Consider the following 24,752-nt stretch of genomic DNA (forward strand, 5'->3'; position numbering starts at 1 on the left):
TCTCTGCTTCTCTACCACAGAATCATCTTTGCCTCGCTGCTTTTCAAAAAAACAGCTGACCTTTGTCATTGAGACACTTTGTAACGGTGTGAAGACTGTCACTTGGCATTTCAATGGGTTTCTGTTTGAGTTTCTCCTGCTGATCAGATCACATGGGTGTGTTCCTGAGCTGATCCCCATTTACAGAACATTCTATTTCAAATTGGGTTAAAGGGGCCATTTTAAAACATAACTGTCTTGCAAGGTTCAGCGTTCATCCTTTTTCTTATTTCTCTCGAATTCTCTGCTGAAGGCAGGATAGACCCACTGCCATGACCTCCAAAGGGCAAAAAAGCAGGTCCTCAGAAGAGGCAGGTTCCCCAGAACAGGGATCGAAATCTGTGGTGTTGGGATTAACGATCTACACTGGCCGTCAATGGAGCCAACTGGCCTCCCCCAATGTGTCCGCATTGCTGTGCAACGTACATTTTTACATGCATGTTGGAGTTTACAACTATGAGTGGTGATGGTCAAAGCTCAAGTTTATCACGTGGCTGACCAGGAATCTCCTGCTCTCATCGCATTTATAAGTTGGGAGCATTTATAAATTGATACTCAAATCTATTTGGCCATGTTGTGAATACAACTTCCTTGGCCATCAAGTGCTAACATGGGACATGAGCTTGGAGCTTCTGACGCAGAGACAGGGATACTGCCATTGTGCCACAAGGCCTTCCACATTCATCCTACCTCATTAAGTGATACACCAAAGTACCATAAGAGTACCTAATTTAAGGTTTTTAATATCTTTTTTTATTCATTCATGGGACATGGGCATCGCTGGCTGGCCAGCATTTATTCCCCATCCCTAGTTGCCCTTGAGATGGTGGTGGTGAGCTGCCTTCTTAAATCGCTGCAGTCCATGTTTTGTGGATTGACCCACAATGTCATTAGGGAGGGAATTCCAGGATTTTGACCCAGCGACTGTGAAGGAACAGCAATATATTTCCATGTCAGGATGTGACCGGCTTGGAGGGCAACTTGTAGGTGGTGGTGTTCCCATGTATCTGCTGCCCTTGTCCTTCTAGATGGAAGTGGTCGTGGGTTTGGAAGGTGTTGTCTAAGGATCTTTGGTGAATTGCTGCAGTGTATCTTGTAGATGGTACACACTGCTGCTACTGAGCATTGGTGGTGGAGGGATTGAATGTTTGTAGATGTGGTGCCAATCAAGTGGGCTGCTTTGTCCTAGATGGTGTCCAACTTCTTTTATATGCGTTCAAAAATTAATAAACTTTAACAAATTTTGTCTGTACCTGTATTTGTAAGTGAATACTATGCTTGTGAACCATTGAACTTGTTGAAAATTCTACTTGTTCTGGCACATTTTCGAATCATGAAGATAATGAACATTTGTAAATGACATGAAATGTTTGAGTTTAATTTGGGCTATTCTTCATGATATTCTAAAGGAATTGACAATGAATTTTATTAATGCAGTTTAATGAACTACAAGAAGAACTACAGGTTAAAAATGGTGAAATCCGAGTTTTGCGAGATTCTTTACGGCATTTGGAGTCTGAATTTGACCAGCAGAAGAGACAATATCTACTTGGTGAAAAAGAGAAAACAGAAGCACAAAACCAGAGAGAAAAGGAACTCTCCAAAAAGGTACGAAGCCAATAAGAACATGGAGTAAAAAGGATCAGTTTCTATTTAGTCTTCCATAACCTCTCTTTTGGAATGCAGCCCATCAAGCCAACTGCTTCGCAGATCTACACTGTTTAAGATTCCATGGAAAGTTACATGCAAATATGCACTGACCTGTTGTTCTGTGTCAGTCTGATTCTATAACTCCTGATGACGAGTGCAGCAGAGTGATTTCAGTTTGTTCTCGTCTATGGGAAAGTACCTGTCCTTCATTCATTGCTTGCTTAGAACTGCTTGCTTGAATTTAGAACTTTCATCAAGTTATATTGTGTGTGCTGCATGGAAACAGGCCATTCGGCCCAACTGGTCCATGTTGGCATTTTTACTCGACACAATCTTCTACCCCTCTTCATTTAACCCTATCAACATTAAAGCTTGTGCAAGGAACCTCTGGCCAATGTGGTCATTCTTCAGGTGCAAACTAAGGCAGTGGATATCAACTGGATACCTGACCATCGAGACCATTACTGTTGAGTCTTAAGTTTTCATCCACCCAAATATTAACATATGTACTGTCAGGATACTAGAAGAGGTTCCTACCTTTTTATCCCACCTCCCCAGTCCAGCTTGATTTTAATTCCCTAGCCCAGGGATTCCTGAAGCACTGTGGTCCCTTTTGAGATTAGCTAACTCAGCAGAAATTTTTTTTATGAAATCAGTTTTGCAATGACATGTTTTTGTCTGAAGCCCATGCCACCATGTTAATTTTCAAATTAATTCACTACACGTTTATTTTAGCTTACTTTTTTTTTCTGGGTGAAATATATTTCAGCTAACCTTTAGTTGCTTTCTTGAATTTCAGGTACAGTCACTGCAGTCCGAACTGCAGTTTAAAGAAGCAGAGATGAATGAGCTGCGTACAAAACTTAAAAACTGTGAAAGAATGGCCAAGTCTGCTGTCCCGAGTGTTGCTAAAATCAGGTATGTGAGAGTTCTAAATTTGTCTCTTCAAGCAGCACTTGATAGTAAAAGAATTTTTACTACAGAGGAACATTCAAAATCGTATCTCATTATTTGGCTAGTTGATAAAGATATCTCAACATTTCCTCTAAACTTGTTTACTTAACATCTACAAATCGTGTTTAATGGCAAAGAATGGGGGTTGAAATCAACAGTTAACTGGATTGTACCACTTTTACAGATTGACTTGTCCATTAAGAATGACTAATATGCTTTTTTTTCCAGGTAAAATAGTTCCGGAATTATTATTTAAATTTGGTTGTTAAGGAGTATATATTCTGCGAAATTATAGAGTTTAGAAACCTTGATCCTTGCACAAAAGGGCAATTTGTATGTGACACTTGTATATTTAGGCTGGAGATGCATCACTCAGATTCATAGAACCGTACAGCGCACTAGAGGCCCTTTGACCCATCGAGTCCGCACCAACATATTAAAAACACCTGAACTCCCATCTAATCCCATCTGCCAACACTTGGCCCATAGCCCTGAATGTTATGATGTGATGGTCATCTAGATACTTTTTAAAGGATATGAGGCAAGACCATAAGACATAGGAGCAGAATTAGGCCACTCGGCCCATCGAGTCTACTCTACCATTCAATCATGGCTGATATTTTTCTCATCCCCATTCTCCTGCCTTTTCCCCATAACCCCTGACCCCCTTATTAATCAAGAACCTATCCATCTCTGTCGCAATGACCTGGCCTCCACAGCCTTCTGTGGCAAAGAGTTCCACAGATTCACCACTCTCTGGCTGAAGAAATTCCTCCTCATCTCTGTTTTAAAGGATCGTCCCTTTACCTGAGGTTGTGCCCTCTGGTTCTAGTTTTTCTTACTCGTGGAAACATTCACTCTATCCAGGCCTCGCAGTATCCTGTAAGTTTCAATAAGATCCCCCCTCATCCTTCTAAATTCCAACGAGTACAGACTCAGAGTCCTCAACCTTTCCTCATATGACAAGCTCTTCATTCCAGGGATCATTCTTGTGAACCACCTCTGAACCTTTTCCAAGGCCAGCACATCCTTCCTTAAATATGGGGCCCACAACTGTTCATAATACTCCAAATGGAAAACCTTATAAAGCCTCAGAAGTACATTCCTGCTCTTGTATTCTAGCCCTCTCGACATGAATGCTAACATTGCATTTGCCTTCCTAACTGCCGACTGAACCTGCATGTTAACCTTAAGGGAATCTTGAACAATGACTCCCTTTGTGTTTCTGATTTTCTAAGCATTTTCCATTTAGAAAATAGTCTATGCCTCCATTCCTCCTTCCAAAGTGCATGACCTCACACTTTTCCACATTGTATTCTATCTGCCACTACTTTGTCCACTCTCCTAATCTGTCCATGTCCTTCTGCAGCCCCCCTGCTTCCTCAATACTACCTGTCCCTCTACACATCCTTGTATGACCTGCAAACTTGGTAACAGTGTCTTCAGTTCCTCCCTCCAAATCATTAATGTATATTGTGAAAAAATATTGTGAGGCAACCACTTCTACCACCCCCACAGGCAGTGCATTCTAGACCATCACCACCACCCTCTGGGTAAAAAGGTTTTTCCTCACATCCCCCAAACCTCCTGCCCCTCACCTTGAACCTATGTCCCTTCGTGACTGACCCTTCAACTAAAGGGAACAGCTGCTCCTTCTCCACTCTGCCCATGTCTCTCATAATCTTGTACACCTTGATCAGGTTGCCCTTCCGTCTTCTCTGTTGCAACAAAAACGACCCAAGCTTACGCAACCTCTCTTCCTAACTTAAATGTTTCATCCCAGGCAGCATCCTGGTGAATCTCCTCTGCACCCCCTCCAGTGCAATCATGCAATTCCAATAATGTGGTAACCAGAACTGCACACAATACTCCAGCTGTGCCTCACCAAAATTCTGTGCAACTCCAACATGACTTTCTTGCTTTTGTAATCTATGTCTCGATTGATAAAGGCAAGTGTCCCATCTGCCTTTTTCACCACCCTACTAACATGCCCTTCCACCTTCAGAGATCTGTGGCCAAGGTCCTTTTGTTCCACAGAACTTCTTGGTGTCCTACCATTCATTAAGTACATTTTTGTCAAATCACTCCTTCCAAAGTGTATCGCCGTACACTTTTCAGGGATAAATTCCATCTGCCACTTACCTGCCCATTTGACCATTCCGCCTATATCTTCTTGCAGCCCACGACACTCCGTCTCACTGTTGACCGCCCATCCAATCTTTATGTCATCTGCAAATTTACTAATCCTACTCCCCACATAGTCATCAATGTCATTTATATAAATGACGAATAATAGGGGACCCAACACAGATCTTTGTGATATGCCACTGGACGCTGGCTTCCAGTCACTAAAGCAGCCTTCTGTCATCATCCTCTGTCTTCTACAACTGAGACAATTTTGAATCCACTTTATCAAATTACCCTATATCCCATGTGAATTTATCTTCTTTACAAGTCTCCTATGTGAGACCTTGTCAAAGGCTTTGCTGAAACCCACATAAACTACATCGACTGCACTACTCTCATCTGGTCAGCTCCTCAAAAAGTTCAATCAAATTTGTTAGGCATGACCTCCCTCTGACGAAGCCATGCTCACTATCCCTGATCAAGCTTTGCCTCTCCAAGTGGAGATAGCTGCTCTCCTTCAGAAGTTTCTCTAATAGTTTCCCAACCACTGACTTGCAACTCACTGGACTGTAGTTCCCTGGTTTATCTCTTCAATAAGAAGTTTCACAACACCAGGTTAAACTCCAACAGGTTTGTGCTACCAAATAAACCTGTTGGACTTTAACCTGGTGTTGTGAGACTTGTTACTGTGCTTACCCCAGTCCCACGCCAGCATCTCCACATTATCTCTACAACCCTTCTTAAATAGTGGAACCACATTAGCTGTTATCCAGTCTTCAGTCTGAGGCTGAAAAAGTAAGTTTTAATGTTTCAAGGGCTGAACAAACAACGTTATACCTGGGAGACAACTTGAGTGGCATTTAATGATGCTGCTTCAGTCCTTTCCTGTGGGTAAGTTTTCAACTCTCTCCCATTAACTTGGCCAGGAAATTTAAAATCATTTTCACTCATTCTCTATTCTGATTCTTTCCTTTTACGTCTCTCACCTGTGACCAGGAACTAAAAATTGTACACTAATAAAAGAGCAGTTGAGATTCTTGGACAGAGTGCATAATCCTTCAGAATTTTTAGTTCTTAAGGATGCCAAGAATCTCATGGATTGAATTTTTTCTCAGATTTTTTTTAACCCAATTTTGTTTCTGGCTTGGACACTTTGGCAGAGTTATAAGTACTGTACTTGGGAACTTTTATTTTAAACTCTACTTTTCATACGAGCGGTTAAATTCATGTGACTGAAGTGTGATTAACATTTTGATTATTGAACTTATTTGGTACCAAGTTTTAATGTTTTAAAATTCCTTCAGAGTGACAATAAACTTAAGGTGTTGAACAATATAGACTAGAATAAAAGAATAATGAATTGGAGAGTGTTTTGTTTTTCTGTTGTTTTCTCCCAGTCTGTCCTTTTTTTTAAGTTGATCAGATGCCTTGTGAAAATATTTATTGTATCTTCTAAATAAAATTAACATTGTTACTTTTTCTAGCTTAAGCTAAAGAATACCATAGATCCTGGATTAAGTTCAAATTGTTGGCAATTCACTAATACATTAATCTGTGATATATGTCTTAACACTTCAAATGTAGTTGTAAAAACACAAATGTCTCTTTTAGTCCTAGGAAAATTTCATCTGGATCAGTAAAAACTGAAAACAGTGCTTCCCCTCAGATTGCAAGGAATTATTTTCCTGATAAAAAGGCATTTGCTGCAGAGATGCCTCCTGTACATTCTGTTTGTTCTGCTCCAGCAGCTAATCGGCTCTTGGCTGATAAGGAAGGTGATGCTGTTTTCTCACTTCATGTATTTTTGTTGGGTTGTTAGGAACAAGTTGTAATTATTATGAATGTGTAGGTACTATTTCATTGTTTAAAATAGAATTATGAAATTTCTCCATAAAAAGCACTTGGAACACTGATTTGTACATTTTTATCTTTGCAATTTTATATTGGCATTATCCATGATCTACAGCAGTTTCACTCATTCAATTGTCATGCTTATTTTTGTTCAAGCATGTTTTAATCATCCACAACTCTAAACACACAGTTCCTTTCTCTTTGACTGTTTTTAAGTTATTTAAACAAAAGGAATTTTTGGAATGCAGCTTGTAGCAGCAAAGTTCATTTTTCCTAACTAAATTTTCAAAATCTAATTGTGCGGAGTATCCACTTAGCTTGATTCTAAAATGCTGATCTTGTCAATGTTAGAGATCGGGTCAGTGAAATATTGCTTTTAAACGAAGCAATGTAAATAAATGACTTTTAACATTGTATGTTCAGACAAGATTTGAATGTCAAATAATTGATATGTGAGAAGTAGCTTCAATAGTGTTGGAAACAATAGAATCATCAAAACATAAAGAGACAAAAGAACATTCTTCAAAAAAAGCTTGCATTGCAGAAATTAAACAGAAGAATACTTTTCCTGCATGCTCCAAGTCAATGGTCTTGGAACTGCTCCAGAATGAGGAGCTGCAGCTGTGGGTTCCCACCAATTTGCACATTGACCTTGTTTCCATCATGGTTATTTCTATAGAGTCAGATGTGATGGGCTAGCTGCCATGTCTGCCCTGTACTTGACTCTGGCCATCTGCAGAGGAATATGACTTTAAACAACAGAGTTGAAGCCTGGAGCTATGGATAATTGAATTAGCATGCATTGCTACACCCTTTGTCAGGAGAGGGAGGACATTTCAATTATTAGAGCATGCAATAGTTGAGGCAGGTATTATTGGTGGATTGAGATCACAAGTGATTTGAATGGCCCAGCCCAGAGGCTGTCACCTGGAGGACCTCCATCCGTCTCCAGGAAGTGGGGGCGGGTCAGGTGACCTGGACCACGTGGGTGGTTGTGAGGGGCTGCCGCCGGGCATGGGATAGGGACAGAATGGTGGAGAGAGAGAGAGGTTCTGCTGGCCGGGTACACCAGCGAGCCGGCCCGGGAGTCGGACGATCAGCCAACGGCAGGCTGTGCTTATGGTGGCACAGTGGTTAGCACTGCTGCCTCAAAGTACCAGGGACCCGGGCTCAATTCCAGTCTCGGGTGACTGTCTGTGTGGAGTCTGCATGTTCTCCCCGTGCCTGCGTGGATTTGCTCCGGGTGCTCTGGTTTCCTCCCACAGTTCTAAGATGTGCCGGTAAGATTGATTGACAATGCTAAATTGACCCTTGGTGTCAGGGGGACTAGCAGGGTAGATATGTGGGGTTACAGGGATAGGGTCTGGGTGAGATTGTTGTTGGTGCAGGCTCAATGGGCCAAATGGCCTACTTCTGCACTGTAGGGATTCTATGAGAATTTGTTGGAGATGTGGGGAACTGGAATAAAAGGTTCTTGAGCATGGGGCAATGAGCTGAGTGGGACTTCGATATAGGTTTGGATATGGCAGCAGTGTTTGGGGTAATATGTAGAATGGGAGGCCATGCAGGAAAGCATTGTAATTGTTTGGCCTAGAGGTGACAAAAGGCATTCACAAGGGTTTCAGTGTCAGAGGGGATGAGACAGGGGAAAAGTTGGGTGATGTTATGAAACTGTGAAATAAACTTCAAATTTTAACTCTTGCTTTTACAGATACAAAGGATTTGAAAGAGTTGCATATTGCCAGGAAGGAAATATCAAAAAAAAGTCCCTCACTTAATTCCATTCAGGGGAAATTCTCACACAACAGACAATCTGAAGGTAAACTATCATTATATTTGATATATTTTTGAGGTTATGCAAGGATGTGACTTAACAGGATGTGAGCCTTCTTGGTCAGCTAATGTTCCTATAGATAATGGGCTTTTTAAAAACATTGGTACAACCTGGAAATATGCCCTCGATATTTAATCTGTCATCTCTTTTTCCACGCATGCCCCATGATGATCTACTCCAGTGTTAATCCTGCATTAAAAGAGTAAAAGAGAAAATTGGAACCAGTAGTGAAGAATGGATATTCTTTTGTAATCCGATTTGGGTGGTGCTTGTTTTTAGCATAGCAAAATGCGAGTGAGGCTTCTGATTAGTGGGACAATTGCACACCTGATTAATTACTAGGCAAAGGATTCTTTAAGGAGCTTTGTGTAAATGCTTGGCAATTAAAGGTTACATGCTGCATTCAACAATCAGATAATAGGTGTAAAGTTATTGGACCATTCAAGTTTCTTCAATCTAGTGGAATTCCTAGATGCCAGTCAGTCATCACTGTTTGGGCTCTATAGTTTTCTGAGGCTGTGGAGAAATTGCCATCCTTTGGGGAACTGGAGCTACTCCATTAGTCATTGAGGAAACCTAAAAATGCAGACATTAGGTTGGTCCCTGTAGTTACTTGAATAGCAGCAATTGTTCTTCATAGATTATAAAGCTAATCCTTTTATGGGGATTGTGAGAACTCAATACATTTAGAATGTTGGCTATTTAATTTCTGGAATCTTATTTTCCTGTGCCTTTTAAAGATGAGCACATGTTTTGAAAATATTGCCTGCATACAAAGGACCTCACTATGGATGACATCCTGGAGTACCCTGGGATTTTGGAAGAACAGGGAAGAAATTGCCAAAGTTGAGAGGGGTGTTAATGTAAAATGATGATACACACTTGTTGTTCCTTCCATGAGGAGTTAACGAAGAATTGGCCGAGGACTTCTTCATTGGATGAGTCCACAGAAATCTTCATTTTGGCCTACATTTCCTGGTGTCCATGCTCTCAAACCTTTTGTACCAGAGACTGAATTCTTTCTCAATGGCAGCAATTTTTCCATCCTAGCTTCTTGAGGCTTTAAGTTAATGGTGCTTGAGGATTATATGTGTGCAGTCAAAATAGCATAGGAGTGAAGTATTACACTTGTAGCTTCACTCCAGTGTTCAATTTTTTTGAAAGTGAAGGAAAGTGTGTGAACAATAAAATGCACTTTTCTTTAACCGTTTGTTTTGTATATACATCGTGTTGTTTTTGCAAAGCAGAGATCGTCAAAGGATCAACCACAGTCTTGCTGCCGTTTACGCCGGCGGGATCTTGCAGTCCCATGGGTTTCCCAGTGTCATGGGGTGCATTCAACGGGAAACCCCGTTGACAACGGCGGGACCATGAGATCCCGCCACCAGTGAGCGCTGCGCTGTCGCAAAACTCACCGTGAAGGGGGAGGAAAATCCTGCCCCTTATTCTCCCTACGTTAGATACAGTTTACATTGCAGTTTAAGTCACAGCTTTGACACTTGGCTCGGTTAATGTTATTTGGTTTGAAGTGTTTTATCCGGCTTGGTGAATCTTTTGTTCCTTTTTAGGCTCTGCTGTGCCACATTCCATTTGTACTGGTGAGAGGAGCCAAATAACCTGGTCCAAAGCTGATCTTCAGATGGCTACAAGAGGTTGCAGAAGATCAGTTGAAGGTGAGATTTCCTCAGATTTTCAGTGTCTTTATTTATTGTCTCTTACTAAATAACATATTTATTATTGACTGGTGAAAATTGAGTTTAGTCATTCACTTTTTCTCATGATTCTTTTAGAGGCGTCAGGTCCCATCATAAGCTCCCAGTCCTCTAGCCTAGATTAAGACCGTTGCACAGATTTGATCCTTTGAATGAGCAATATGTTGATTTTGGAGATGCCTTAGGTAGGGGGAGTTAGAAAAGGCTTTTGCAGACATTTCACAGATTGCGTATTCTAGGTTGTTCTCCAGTTTGCTCCATAGCCTCAAACGTTAGGGAAATATGGACACTGGAATGTAAGTGAACCAACTTTGTAACCATTATCATTTGAATAGGCCTTGTTGCAAGGCAAGATCCAAAATGGTCTAAGGAACAGATACACTAATTGTTAAATTGGCCAGATTAGAAATTGCTTAAGTTTGTAACTGGAAGTTTTCTACCATTTTGCTTATGCATTAGTTGTTGACATCAAGACCACATGGTGATTTTTTTTTTTATTGTGGAATTTGTGCTGCTTAAGGTGCTGTACTGATGACCGTATTGCTTAGCCAACCAGTTGGTCCTGGGAATTTGGGGTTGAGCCACCTTCTCAACAGCAATTCAGAAACTTTTTACGGCTTGGTCCAGCAACACAGTTGCCTCAGCAAGTAAGTATGACTTGTTGCAAATGAGAAAAGTAAATACGAATAAACTTCCACATCAATTTATGCTAAAACTAAACAGCCCTAAAATTACATCTTTTGAAAGAAAGAGAACATTCTGACGGTATTTTATTGTTGGTGAATAGTGCAAGGGAATGGTGATGATAAATATATGATCTTATTCACTTAAAATTGGAAAAGGATTCTTGAAATACGGTTTCAGCAGATTATTTTGCCAGACAATTATACTATTTCCCTTCATAATACTGACTGCAAACAATCTGAGGCTTATTGTCATTAGAGATGGAGTGATGACGTTGGGGCAAAAAGAATTGTGGCAGTTATCAGCTGTCTATAGCAAATTGAGGAAAGTTAAATAATGTAATTTGACTTTTCTCATAAATTTATTTCCTTTTTGAAGTTGGTATGAATGATTACAGCTTTAATTTTAGCCTTCTCTTGAATTCCAGCAAGGTAGATCAGGTTTTTTGAGTATATAAGCTGCCTTGCTGAAGTTTAGTTCTGAAAATAAGAATCCATCCTTGGCAGTTGTTGAATGCTTAAAGCACAGTCAGCCTGCAATGGTTGGAAATGGAGCAATATTGAAAACCTCAAATTATCCTCCAACTCTCTTTTATAATGAAACCTTGTTAAATGTTAGACAAATGAGTTAGGCTCCATACCTAGGAATTCCATTCCCAAATTCTCAGCATGAATTCTCCCAAACCTTGAGATGCCACCCACACGTTTTCTCTTGGCTTTCTCTTCTTGATCACTCTTCCTGATTTTCAGTGCATCCCTTTAAATCCTACACAATTTATGTAAATATTATATGTATGCTTTGGCATTCAAAAATTTATTTTGAGTGAAGTTCCATTTATTTCTAAACCTGTTTATATAGGAACAATAAAAATCGGAGCAAGAGTAGGCCATTCGGCCCTCCGAGCCTACTTCACCATTCACTATGCCTGATAATCCAACTCAATAGCCTGATCCTACCTTCCTCTCCATATTCTCTGATGCCCTTTGCCCCAAGAGCTATATCCAACTCCTTGAGAACATACAATGTTTTGGCCTTTTACTTTCTGCGGTCGCAAATTCCACAGGCTCACCACTCTCTGGATGAAGAAATTTCTCCTCATCTCTGTCCTAAAAGCATTACCCAGTATTCTTAGACTATGACACCTGTTTCTGGACGAACCGCCAGGAACATCCTTCCTCCATCTACCCTGTCTAGTCCTGTTTTACAGGTTTAATGAAAATTTTCTGGATACAGTCATCAAATAATAAGTGGATTTAATGTCTTTGTTGCTATCATTTATTACATATTCATTATTTATTACATATTTCTTTTATTCTCAACAGCGGCATGGTGGCACAGTGGTTAGCACTGCTGCCTCACAGCCAGGGACCCAGGTTCAATTCCAGCCTTAGGTCACTGTCTGTGCGGAGTCCACATGTTCTCCCTGCGTCTGCGTGGGTTTCCTCTGGGTGCTCCGGTTTCCTCCCACAGGCTGAAAGATGTGCCAGTTAGGTGGAATGGCTGTGCTAAATTCTTCCTCAGTACACCTGAACAGGTGCCAGAGTGTGGCGACTAGGGGATTTTCACAGTAACTTCATTGCAGTGTTAATGTAAGCCTACTTGTGACACTAATAAAATTATTATAGCAGCTAAAGCACAATTATTCTAACAATTAGTTTCATTTGGTGTTTAATATGGTAGTGGTCCATTGTGCATGGAACTGCCACAGTAATTAACCTTTCTCAAAGATCTAAAGCTAAAAACTTCACAATTTAAAAAAAAATGTGGATAGGTGATGAATCTACAAAGTATACTTCTTTAAAACAGAAACTTTCATAGAATAGAATTCCTACAGTGCAAAAGGAGACCATTCAGTCCATCGAGCCTGCACTGACAACAATGCCATTCAGGCCCCACTTATTTACCTTGCCAATCCCCCTGACACTAAGGGGCAATTTATCATGGTCAATCAACCTTACCAGCACATCTTTGGATTGTGAGAGGAAACCAGAGCATTCGGAGGAAATCCACGCGGGGAGAATGTGCAAACTCCACACTAGACAGTGACCCAAGGCTGGAATTGAACCCAGGTTCCTGCTGTGAGACAGCAGTGCTAGCCACTGTGCTGCCCTGTGTGTAGTAGTCAGTGGTTCCAGAACACAGCATTTGGGTTGCATTTAGAAAGCCTGGATTTTGGTCTCGGTCTTCAGTGATATTTCTACTTGCCCTGCACAGCGTGTTTCATAGACTCAGTCTAATTTACCAAGTTCAGTCAGTCATTGTGGATCTCGATTAATAGTTGCAGAGGCAACCTCACTGGACTATCCAGAATGTGTTAAATGAGAAGACAGATAATAAAAATGTGCTAAAATAATGCCATTGATCTTTGCAGTGGGTCTTCATCAACTGGGAAAACGTCTGAAGTCGGAATGAAAGGAATCCTTTCAAGCCTAAGTGACCTTCAGCATTTAGCTCTGTGTGGTATTAACATGCTTGTCTTGGACCAGGAACCATCAGAAAAAGTCTTGGACACAACAAAAGTCCCTCTTCAATTGAGAAGTCAAAGTGACTTGCCTGGTGCAGTTCACCTTTTGCCACTAATAGAATATTACCTTAGTATTTATTGCCAAGCCTTGCAGACTGAAAAAGCAGGAAGAAGCCCTTCTGGAAGCAGAAGTTGCTGCCCCTCTCGTTCTGGGGAATCCGCAGCCTCAAATGTGGACGATTGTTTTAATAATTTGGAAGACTTTGCACTTGCAGCACTTGGTGTTTTATATCACCTTGTATCACATAGTCAAAAGGTTGGAAAGTTCTTGTTGACCCCTACCTCCAGTCACAGCAGTGAAGATGGCACTGTCTTAACTACACATTTACATAACAAAAATGCAGCACTGATCAGGCATGGAAATGAAGAGGAAGCAGGACCATCTGAGCTTGAAAAGGAGCATGTAAAACTACAGGAATTGATTGATGTAGAACAACCTCGGCAGGACTTGTTTAACAAGTTGCTGCAGCTTTCTGATCCCGCAGTTATAAATGTCTCTTATCGAAGAGAAAATCTTCAGAATCAAAGCCTGAGAGTTTTAGGGAAGGTTGCTGAAAGTGCTACTACTGAACTGTTGTGCAGGTAAAGAAAGGCAGAATTTAATCTCTCTCATTGTGGTTAATAATAGTGATACGTGTCAGTGAAATTCTAACCCCAGCTCAGAACGTTCCAGGTTAAACAACCATTGTGTGCTGAGTTAGCTGACAATAGCTGGGTTGACAGTGAGGATACTATGATTAGCCTGTACTCCCCTTGGTAAGATAAAACGGGCTTTGATTCTTAGTCCTGGTCATTATCCAGTGACCCTTTCAGCTAATGCATACATGTAAACCTGATCCGTTTTGGGTGTGGTGTCCTTTCTGTTGGTTAGCTTTACCATCTGGACTCTCAAAAGAAATTAGAGGCCTAACCTATATAATCAGCCCAATGTGGGATTGTCATTGTAATGTCTACTCTGCTGCTGAAACAGTATGCTTAATAATGTACAGTACAAATGATAGTGGGCAGACAGGATTGGAACATCTGTCTAGATTTTTAAAGGATTCTGTTACAGAACTTAAAGTAAAATGTTCTGAAAAGCTTCCACTACAAAACTTCTATATTTTAATTATTATAATTTTTGTATTATATAATGCTGCAATGGCAGCAAGTATCCAGAAATTTGCTAGTTCATTTTTCTTAACTGAACAAAATAAAGTAGATGGGGCCTGACTACTTGAAAGTACTTGAGCTGTTTTGTTTAATTTAACCATAATTCTTTATTCATTCAAGGGATGTGGGCATTGCAGGCTGGGCCAGCATTTATTGCCCATCCTAATTGCACTTGAACTGACAAAGTGAGACTTCACTTTTCTAATTGAAATGTTTTTGAGAGTCGATTTGATTTGAGGTTGAACTTTCCAAGTAAATGTAAAAGTTACAGAGCGATATAACTATTGTGGGATGTTTGTGTGTTAAGCAAAATTGTTGGTCCAACCTATTAGTCATCTGATTACACTATTACTCTGGTGAGTAACCTTTCAAATAATAAATTACATTCTGATTTGTTGCATAAATGGAAAACAGTTGAGCTATTCCAGAATGTGATAATGTGTTTTGCAGATTTTCTGGTGCTCATTTTTTTTTTAAGCCAGGAAGAATTTCTTTGTTGAATCTGGCAGTAGTACCTGTTGGCCTTGCCCATGTTTTTCAAGTTGGTGCCTGTCCGAGTGAATTTAAAATACTTGCGATGTCTGTAGGTTCATGAGAAGTCTTGTAGCCACTTGAGGCTGGATAGACACACTGATCTAAATGTGTAGTAGAATCATAGAAACTTACAGCACAAAATATAATTCGATTCATTCTATTTGCGCTGATTTTTGAAAATACGGTTATGCTTTGTTCCTGATCAGCCCTCAATTATACTCCTTTCTTTGCAGGGAAGATGCTTAATGGTTATTCCAATCCCACAAACTGCAAGTTTCCCTAAATAATACAAATCAGTTTGGCTTGGAAGAGGGAATGGAGTATCATGAATGCTTTTGTGTACCTACTGGTAGCTTGATGTTCAATAGTATTTCCAGATATCTTGGGTTGGACTATAACTTCTGTAATGGGGCAGGTAGAGAGCACATGCCTGTCCTGGTCACTGAGGCCAAAGATATTTCCAGGCTTGTGTCTCATTATTGTGCCACTGTTGAGCTGTGCATCTAGGATGGCACCTTACTGCTGCTTGTCAGCTGTGGGCTGGTGCCATGTTGGGTGGATTGGAGGTATGTCTGCTGACCAGCTGGCAACTAAGTCTGAGGAATGGTGCTATTATGGAGCCTGTGGGTGTACGGATGCATCAGTCCATGGTATTGTGGAGCCTGAAGGAGCCTTCCTGCTTCTTCCAAATGCCCAAAAAATAATTTCATACCTTTTTCTACTTCACTACAACCGGGCAACTTGAAAAGGTATATCGCTGTCCAAAGATGAGTGGCAGGTCAGATGATTGATCAGAATAAAAAGAGCAAAGAATGACTAAAGGTTCATCAGGATAAAGAAATTGGAGCATGAGAAGAAGCCAATTAGAGATATAATAACAGATAGGAAGCATTTCTGCAGGTATTTAAAAAGGAAAGGAATAAGCAAAGCGTGTGTTGGTCCTCTAGAGAATGTCAATGGGGAGTTAAAAGTAGATAATAAGCCCTGGGCAGATGAAATGAGCAAATATTTAGCTTCTGTCTTCACTATAGAAGATACAAAAACAAGTAATATCTGTAAATCATGCAGTAGAAGGGAGAGAGGAACTTAAAGTAACAATCATTAGGGAAGCAGATCTGAGCAAACTGATAGAGCTATGGACTGACAAGTCTGTGGGTCATAGAGTGATGTGGAGATGCCGGCGTTGGACTGGGGTAAACACAGTAAGAAGTTTAACAACACCAGGTTAAAGTCCAACAGGTTTATTTGGTAGCAAAAGCCACACAAGCTTTCGAAGCTCTAAGCCCCTTCTTCAGGTGAGTGGGAATTCTGTTCACAAACAGAGTTTATAAAGACACAGACTCAATTTACATGAATAATGGTTGGAATGCGAATACTTACAACTAATCAAGTCTTTAAGAAACAAAACAATGGGAGTGGAGAGAGCATCAAGACAGGCTAAAAAGATGTGTATTGTCTCCAGACAAGACAGCCAGTGAAACTCTGCAGGTCCACGCAACTGTGGGCGTTACAAATAGTGTGACATGAACCCAATATCCCGGTTGAGGCCGTCCGCGTGTGTGCGGAACTTGGCTATCAGTTTCTGCTCAGCGACTCTGCGCTGTCGTGTGTCGCGAAGACCGCCTTGGAGAACGCTTACCCGAATATCAGAGGCCGAATGCCCGTGACCGCTGAAGTGCTCCCCAACAGGAAGAGAACAGTCTTGCCTGGTGATTGTCGAGCGGTGTTCATTCATCCGTTGTCGCAGTGTCTGCATAGTTTCCCCAATGTACCATGCCTCGGGACATCCTTTCTTTTAGAGTCATAGAGGTTTACAGCATGGAAACAGGCCCTTGGGCCCAACTTGTCCATGCTGCCCTTTTTTTTAAAACCCCTAAGCTAATCCCAATTGCCCGCATTTGGCCCATATCCCTCTATACCCATTGTACCCATGTAACTGTCTAAACGCTTTTTAAAAGACAAAATTGTATGGCTTCTACTACTACCTCTGGCAGCTTGTTCCAGACACTCAACATCCTCTGTGTGAAAACATTGCCCCTCTGGACACTTTTGTATCTCTCCCCTCTCACCTTCAACCTATGCCCTCTAGTTTTAGACTTCCCTACCTTTGGGAAAATATATTGACTATCTAGCTGATCTGTGCCCCTCATTATTTTGTAGACCTCTATAAGATCACCCCTCAGCCTCCTACGCTCCAGGGAAAAAAGTCCCAGTCGATCCAACCTCTCCTTATAACTCAATCTATCAAGTCCCGGTAGCATCCTAGTAAATCGTTTCTGCACTCTTTCTGGTTTAATAATATTCTTTCTATAATAGGGTGACCAGAATTGCACACAGTATTCCAAGTGTGGCCGTACCAATGTCTTGTACAACTTCAACAAAATGTTCCAACTCCTGTATTCAATGTTCTGACCGATGAAAGCAAGCATGCTGAATGCCGCCTTCACCACTGTCCACCTGTGACTCCACTTTCAAGGAGCTATGAACATGTATCCCTAGATCTCGTTGTTCTGTAACTCTCCCCAACGCCCTACCATTAACTGAGTAAGTCCTGCCCTGGTTCAATCTACCAAAATGCATCACCTCGCATTGTCTAGATTAAACTCCATCTGCCATTCGTTAGCCCACTGCTCCAATTGATCAAGATCCTGTTGCAATTGGAGATAACTTTCTTCACTGTCCACTATGCCACCAATCTTGGTGTCATCTGCAAACTTAATAAACATGCCTCCTATATTCTCATCCAGGTCCTGAAGGATTTCATCATAGGATCTTAAAAGAGTGACTAGAGTTGGTAGATGTATTGCTGTTAATTTTCCAAAATTCGCTAGGTTCTGGAAAGCTTGTATCAGGTTGGAAAGTAGCAAAAATAACCCTTCTAGTTAAGAAAGGAGAAAGGCAGACAACCAGTAACTGTTAGTTACCTTGGCTCGTGTCATGGGGAAGGTGTTAGAACCAGTCATTGAAGAGGTTGTTGCTGGGCATTTAGAAAACATCAAGGTAATTGGGAAGAGTCGGTATGGTTTTGTGAAACGGAAATCACGTTTAACCAATTTAATAGGGTTTTGCACGGTAGCACAGTGGTTAGCACTGCTGCTTCACAGCGCCAGGGACCCACGTTCGATTCCCGGCTTGGGTCACTGTCTGTGTGGAGTTTGTACATTCTCCCTGTGTCTGCATGGGTTTCCTCTGGGTGCTCCAGTTTCCTCCCACAATCTGAAAGACGTGCTGGTTAGGTACATTGACCTGAACAGGTGCCGGACTGTGGCGACGAGGGGAATTTCACAATAACTTCATTGCAGTGTTGATGTAAGCCTTATTTGTGACTAATAAATAAACTTTAACTTTGAAGGACTAATGTGCTGTGGATAAAAGGGAGCCTGTAGATGTACTGTGATTTCCAGAAGGCATTTGATAAGGTGCCACATCAAAGGCTGCTGTGGAGAAAAAGCTCTTGGTGTAGTGGGTAACATGCTAGCATGGGTAGAAGATTGGTTGGCCAGCAGAAAACAGGGTATGCATAAAGGTGTCTTTGTCTGATTAGCAGGATGTGATGAGTGGAGTCCCACATGGGTCTGTGCTGGGACCTCAACTTAAATTTCCATCAGTGACTTAGACGAGGTGACCGAAGGCATGGTCGCCATATTTGCAGATGACTCAAAGATAGGTAGGAAAGCATGTTGTGAAGGTGACATGAGGTTGCAGATGGAGTTAGATAGGTTGGATCAATGGGCAAAAATATGACAGATGGAGTATAATGTGGGGAAGTTATGAAGTTGTTCACTTTGGCAGGAAGAATAAAAAGCAGTGTGTTACTTAAATGGTGAATGATTGCAGAATTCCAAAGTGTAGAGGGATCTTGGTATCCTATTGCATGAGTTAACAAAAAGTTAGTATGCAGGTACAGACGGCTAATGTAATGCTATCCTTTATCACGAGAGGAATTGCACATAAATATAAGGATGTTATGCTTCAGTTATACAAGGCATTGGTGAGATTAGGTTTGGAAGGATTTAACTGCGTTGGAGGTGGATCGGAGGAGGTTTTCTAGATGGAGACCTGTAATGAGCAGGCTGTCTGAGAGGAAAGCTGAGACAGACTAGGTTTATTTCCACTGGAGTTTAGAAGAGCAAGGAGTGACTTAATTTAAGTATGCAAGATCTTTGTGAGTCAGTGCAGAACTAGGGGGCATTGTTTTAAAAGTAGAGGTTGCCCGTTTAGGACCGAGATGAGGAGAATTATTTTTCTGAGGATTTAATGTCTTTGGAACTCTGCCTCAGAAGGTGATGAAGGTGGGGTAATTGAATATTTTTAAAGCGGAGGTATATAGATTCTTGTTAGGCAAAGGAGTCAAAGATTATCTGGGTAGATGGGGAATGTGGAATTCGAATCACAAATAGATCAGCAATGATCTTATTGAATGGCAGAGCAAGCTCAAGGGGCCGAATGGCCTACTTCTGCCTGTCTTGTATGTTTGTTTTCCAGCTGCATTCTACACCCAGTTCAGGCCTGAGGTTGCACCAAAAACTTGGGTACATCAAAATTCATCATCATCATCATCCTCATTCTCTTAACCCTCACCCTCCAACTCAGGTGTTCAACTTTTTCACATCGTTTCCGTAACAGTTTTGTGTTTTTAACAGATGGTAATATGTGTGGAAGAATAATTTGTGCTAGAGGTTAAAAAGAACACCAGCAAAAATGCATCAATTGTATGTTGTCTTCGAAATTTCTAAAATTGTCTTTGAGCCAGAGAGAGGAAACTTATGATCTTGGCTCTTGGCTGAGCTGCTTTTGACAAGCATACTAATGCGAAAGAAATGGTCATTAGGTGACAAACTATTGCTGTAGTTTTTTTCTCCTGTTAATCGTTTTGGCTAAGTTTCTTTGAATTTTCTGTCAGGTTCCACCAGTTATTAAGCAGCCAAGTGCTGCTGCGATGCCTGTCGCCTGAGTCTTCATGCTCCATTGTTCAACTTGTTGTTCAGTTCCTGGCAAATCTTACAGATCATGTAGAATTGGCCTCGAAGTTCTGCTCGCAGTCAGGTGAGAAAAAATTATTTTGAACAAATTTATTTTTGCATTTCCTTTGATACAGGGTCAAATGTTATGTTAACAAACAAAATGCATGGGCATTTTGTGGAACAACCAAAAATGAGTAAAATGCTTCTACGTCAGCTATTTAAAAAAAAATGAAGGACAGGATGGTGTTTAAGAGTAATGAAATATACTTCCAAATGCTGTCATCTAATTTGGTCAGTGGAGTGTTTAGCAGTGGCACAAGTCGTAGAACTAAACTATTTTTAACTTTTAATATATAAAAAATAATGGTTTGCATAGCAAATGCCCAGCTTGAATATATTTGTTTTCCCTTATTTGCATGTGCACATTCTTTTTGAAGGCTATTTGTGTGAGAGGAGAGGTACTTCAATTTTGAACAATACCACCCCAAATAAAGACCAGTAAGAATGTGTAAAATGTATATCCGGTGTCAGTTGAAGAATACACACTTTTTAGGGACATCTGGCCTGAGTCCATGTTTGTTCAGCTGCCATTTATTTTGAGCAAGGGCTCCTTCCTGCTTTTACATACCAGTTTTGGTATCTCGACACAATTTATGAAATACCAGCCCTGGCTCGCTTCAAAGCATTCTTTCCCCCAGATATAAGTAAACATACACACACCCCTATTTTTAGCTGCTCAGAATTTGTTTAACAAGATACTTCCTGATATTTTAAAAAATTCTTAAAGCTGTAATACTGAATTGCCCTCAGTGTTGACCTCAATAACCTTGTCAGCCCTCAAGACAAGAACAATGAAACTGGATGCACTTTTTTTTACTCTTTAACACCGCTATGTAGCGTCTTGGATATTTCCTATGTTAAAGGTAATCCAAAGAGCAAGTTGTCATTGAAACTTCAACTAAAATCTGAATGTTAATAGAATTTATATATTGGGATGAATTTTTATCTTGATTTTTTCTTTGACATTAATTTTATAATTATGACAGCCATGAGGTATTCTTTTTGGCAATCAGTTATTAAGGACGTTAGTTGAAGATTTTTTTCATAGTTTAAATGACTGTTGAAGAGGGCATCAATATATAATACAATGAGTTATTTTGGGTGCTGGTTACTGGTTGCATTAGGTAATAGTGGAAGGGAGAGCTCTGGCTGAAATTAGGATCAGTCACAAATTAGGATCAGAACTGAAACATTTTAGTTCACATGGATCAATTGCACCCTGGTAGAGCATTTGCCAGTAAATCTCTCTAGGAAGCTGCTTTTTGTGTCTTTGTGAATTATTTGCTTCATTTTGTGTTCTTCCTGTGATTATCCCTAACTGAGAAGAACTGGAGATGGATTCCCAACTGCTGGGTGTACAATAAAGGTAACCCAGAAAAATAAGCTCCCAAAATGTCCTTTCTTGAGAGGAAATACCTGACTTGTGCAAAGTGTATCTGCAGGAAAGCATTGTTGACATCAGAGTCTCACAACACCAAGTTAAAGTCCAACAGGTTTATTTGGTAGCACGAGCTTTCGGAGCGCTGCTCCTTCATCAGGCTCCGGAAAGCATGAGCTCCGAAAGCTCGTGCTACCAAATAAACCTGTTGGACTTTAACCTGGTGTTGTGAGACTACTCACTGTGCCCATCTCAGTCCAACGCCGGCAACTCCACATCATGGAAATCAGAAAATAACTGTTAGAGTCCTTGAGTTTGTGACTCCATAGTGAATCAGGCTCCAGTATGCTGTTTTAATTGTAACTTGTTATAATTAAAGTCAAAGATCTACTCGGACTATTGCACAGTGCAGCTCACCATTGTAATCGTTTTGCTTGACCCAAAATATGCCAATCATTTGATTTGTGTTAAGACATGGAATTTTGCAGTTTTTTTGTTTTATTCTTTATACGACTGACTATAAGATAAAAACCATCCATAGGCTCTGAAACTCCATGGAGTGACAATCACACTGCATCTATTTTCTTACCTTGAAACCCAGCCATTCATTTCTCACCCAACCTTCTGACGCAGGCTGGGCAGAACTGTTTTGTCTAGTCAGTTCCCAAGGCCTTGTGTTGAGGGCTGGAGAGTTGGAGGTAAGGAAGCCATGTCCATTTTTATGGCAGTGGTTGCTGTAAAGCAGGTAAATTTAAGAATCCAGCCATGTTGAGAAGCTAGGAAGAAAATTTTGTAGGGTAAGCTGGTAGGATTGGGACCTGGGGTGGGGTTGAGCAGTGGGGGAATACCTTGTGGGGATCAGGGGGTGAGTGGGAGCCCTTTTAGGATCGGGGTAGTTGTTGGTGAGGCATAGTCGGAGAGTCCCATGTGCAAGTAATGTTGGATAATTCTAACAGGGAATTTCTGGGGTTGGTGGCAGGGGTGGATGGCATTCCCTGCCACATCTTTGAGTACTCCCCAGTTACAGTGCGCTGGAACTCGAAAGTTATGGGCCAATGTTTCATAATGTTGACTTTCTTGGTATTTATAAATTTAATAAAATTGTGTTCTTTTCTTCCAGCGTCCTGCCTGTTTCTTAACCTATACACATATACTTCCTCCAGACCTGACAGCAGTGCTGCAGATATTCTATGGTTCCAACTTGAACAAGAGGTAAATTCCAGAAATACTGTAATTATAAAATTATACTGCAAATTAGTCAGCACTTTTTTAGCGATTAGTAAATCATTGCCTCTCAGACCATTACAACTCGTTCACCTGAAGCGTTTGAATAGTTAAGGTTAAGGCAGCATAAATTGTGAAATTTTCATGCTCTTGAATTGAAAATAATACAAATTTGCAGCTTCTTGACATAGTTGTGATACAAACCCCTGGGTAGATGTGCAGATCACATTTAGAGTACTTGCATTTTTCTGTTTACTCCGAATAATTTTAGAGTCTTGTTCAAAATTTAATTTGGGTATTTGGAATCACATAAGGATCGTAGAATAAGTTGACAGTGAGCAGTTAGCTGTACATGGTTTTCATAGAATCTCTACAGTGGAGAAGGAGGCCATTTGGCCCATCAAGTCTGCACTGACTCTCCAAAAGAGCATCTTACCCAGGTCCAATCCCTGCTCTATCTCCATAACCACATGCATTTGCCATGGCCATTCCACCTAACCTGCCAATTTTTGGACTGTGGGGGGAAACCGGAGCACCCAGAGGAAACCCACGCAGACACGGGGAGAACATGCAAACTCCACACACAGTCGCTCGAGGCCAGAATTGAACCCGGGTCCCTGGTGCTGTGAGGCAGCAATGCTAACGACTGCTGCCAGTTAGGAAAATGGCAACTCGTTTGTATAGAAGAGAAAATATGTATTAACTATCAAAGAAAAATCATGTAGTTGGGAAAGAAACAATTTTCTTTTTTGTGATCTGTCCACATCACTAGGTCGTTCGATTCCTCACCAAATTTGGGTTGTCCCACTCTGGTGCCAGTGCTGTGTTGGTAGAATCAGACTGTCCGTGCAATACTGAGGTAACCAAAGAATTTATTGTGCAAAAAATTATATGAATGTTTGTTTATAATAGAGATTCTACATTTGTCTAGTTGGCCTTAAAAATTATTCAAAATCAAGAATTGATGATGCTGTTTGTTCAAAGTTGATTTAGGATATGGTATCAGTTTAGTGTCAGGACGAAGAAGCATCTGCTTAATTTAGACTTGTGTCACACATACACATTAATTGCCCAGTTTGACACTACAATTATGCAGTATCCAGTGTCAGGTGGGGGTGAGGCAATGGCCGAGCGGTATCTAATAACTCAATTAATGTTCTCTTCTAATGTTCCCGGGTTCAAATCTCACCATGGCAGGTGGTGGAATTTGAATTCGATAAAAATACCTGGAATTAAGAATCTACTGATGACCATAAAAACCATTATCAGTTGTCAGGAAAACCCATCTGGTTCACTAATGTCTTTGAGGGAAGGAAAATTTGCCGTCCTTACCTGGTCTGGCCTACATGTGACTCCAGAGCCACAGTAATTTGGTTGACCCTCAACTGCCATCAGGCAAATAGGGGTGGGCAATAAATGCTGGCCAACCAGCGAACCCATGTCCCACAAATGAATTTTTAAAAACCTCAGAATTTAGGCAACCATTGGATTGTCCCTATTGTGTCAGCGTGAAGGGACAGTATATTTAGGGGAGGCAATGGTGTAGCGGTATTGACACTGGACTAGTAATCCAGAGACTCAGAGCAAGATCTGGGGACCAAGGTTCGAATCCTGCCACAGTAGATGATGAAATTTAAATTCAATAAAAAGTCTGGAATTAAAAGTCTGATGATGGCCATGAAACCATTGTCCATTGTTGTAAAAAATCCATCTCGTTCATCAATGTCCTTTAGGAAGGAAATCTGCCATTCCTACCCAGTCTGGCCTACATGTGACTCCAGACCCACAGCAGTGTTGTTCTCTAAATTGCCCTCTGAACAGGCAATAAATGCTGCCCCAGCCAGCAATGCTCACATCCTGTAAAATGAATTTTTTAAAAATTCAGATGCTTCTAATGTGGTATAAGTATTACCTTAGAGTGTACTCCCATGTGGGCAAAACATAATTGAAGATTTTATTTTATTTTTAAGCCTGTTTTTAAAAAAAATTACCAGAAGATTCAAACAATGTTAGTTCCTCATGCAGTTAGGCACCTGGTGTCCAATGGGACATTTGTCATTTAGTT

The 24,752-nt window shown here is 40.8% G+C and overlaps 1 protein-coding gene across 5 annotated transcripts in view; it reads left to right on the forward strand.

Annotated features, from left to right (window-relative positions):
* atrip (ATR interacting protein) overlaps positions 1–24,752 on the forward strand; it is a 48,763-nt gene that overhangs the window by 12,570 nt on the left and 11,441 nt on the right. For 3 of the 5 annotated variants that reach the window (XM_078209769.1, XM_078209771.1, XM_078209770.1), the window contains exons 5-14: positions 1,477–1,647; positions 2,489–2,607; positions 6,382–6,545; positions 8,333–8,440; positions 10,024–10,128; positions 10,688–10,814; positions 13,223–13,957; positions 19,965–20,107; positions 22,584–22,675; positions 23,460–23,546. In XM_078209769.1, the coding sequence (XP_078065895.1) occupies positions 1,477–1,647; positions 2,489–2,607; positions 6,382–6,545; positions 8,333–8,440; positions 10,024–10,128; positions 10,688–10,814; positions 13,223–13,957; positions 19,965–20,107; positions 22,584–22,675; positions 23,460–23,546 (1,851 nt within the window). The remainder of the gene's footprint in view (positions 1–1,476; positions 1,648–2,488; positions 2,608–6,381; positions 6,546–8,332; positions 8,441–10,023; positions 10,129–10,687; positions 10,815–13,222; positions 13,958–19,964; positions 20,108–22,583; positions 22,676–23,459; positions 23,547–24,752) is intronic. The other 2 variants (XM_078209772.1, XM_078209773.1) reach the window with 1 other exon arrangement.

This window comes from Mustelus asterias, chromosome 3 (genome assembly GCF_964213995.1).
Source record: "Mustelus asterias chromosome 3, sMusAst1.hap1.1, whole genome shotgun sequence".
Classification (NCBI taxonomy): Eukaryota; Metazoa; Chordata; class Chondrichthyes; order Carcharhiniformes; family Triakidae; genus Mustelus; species Mustelus asterias.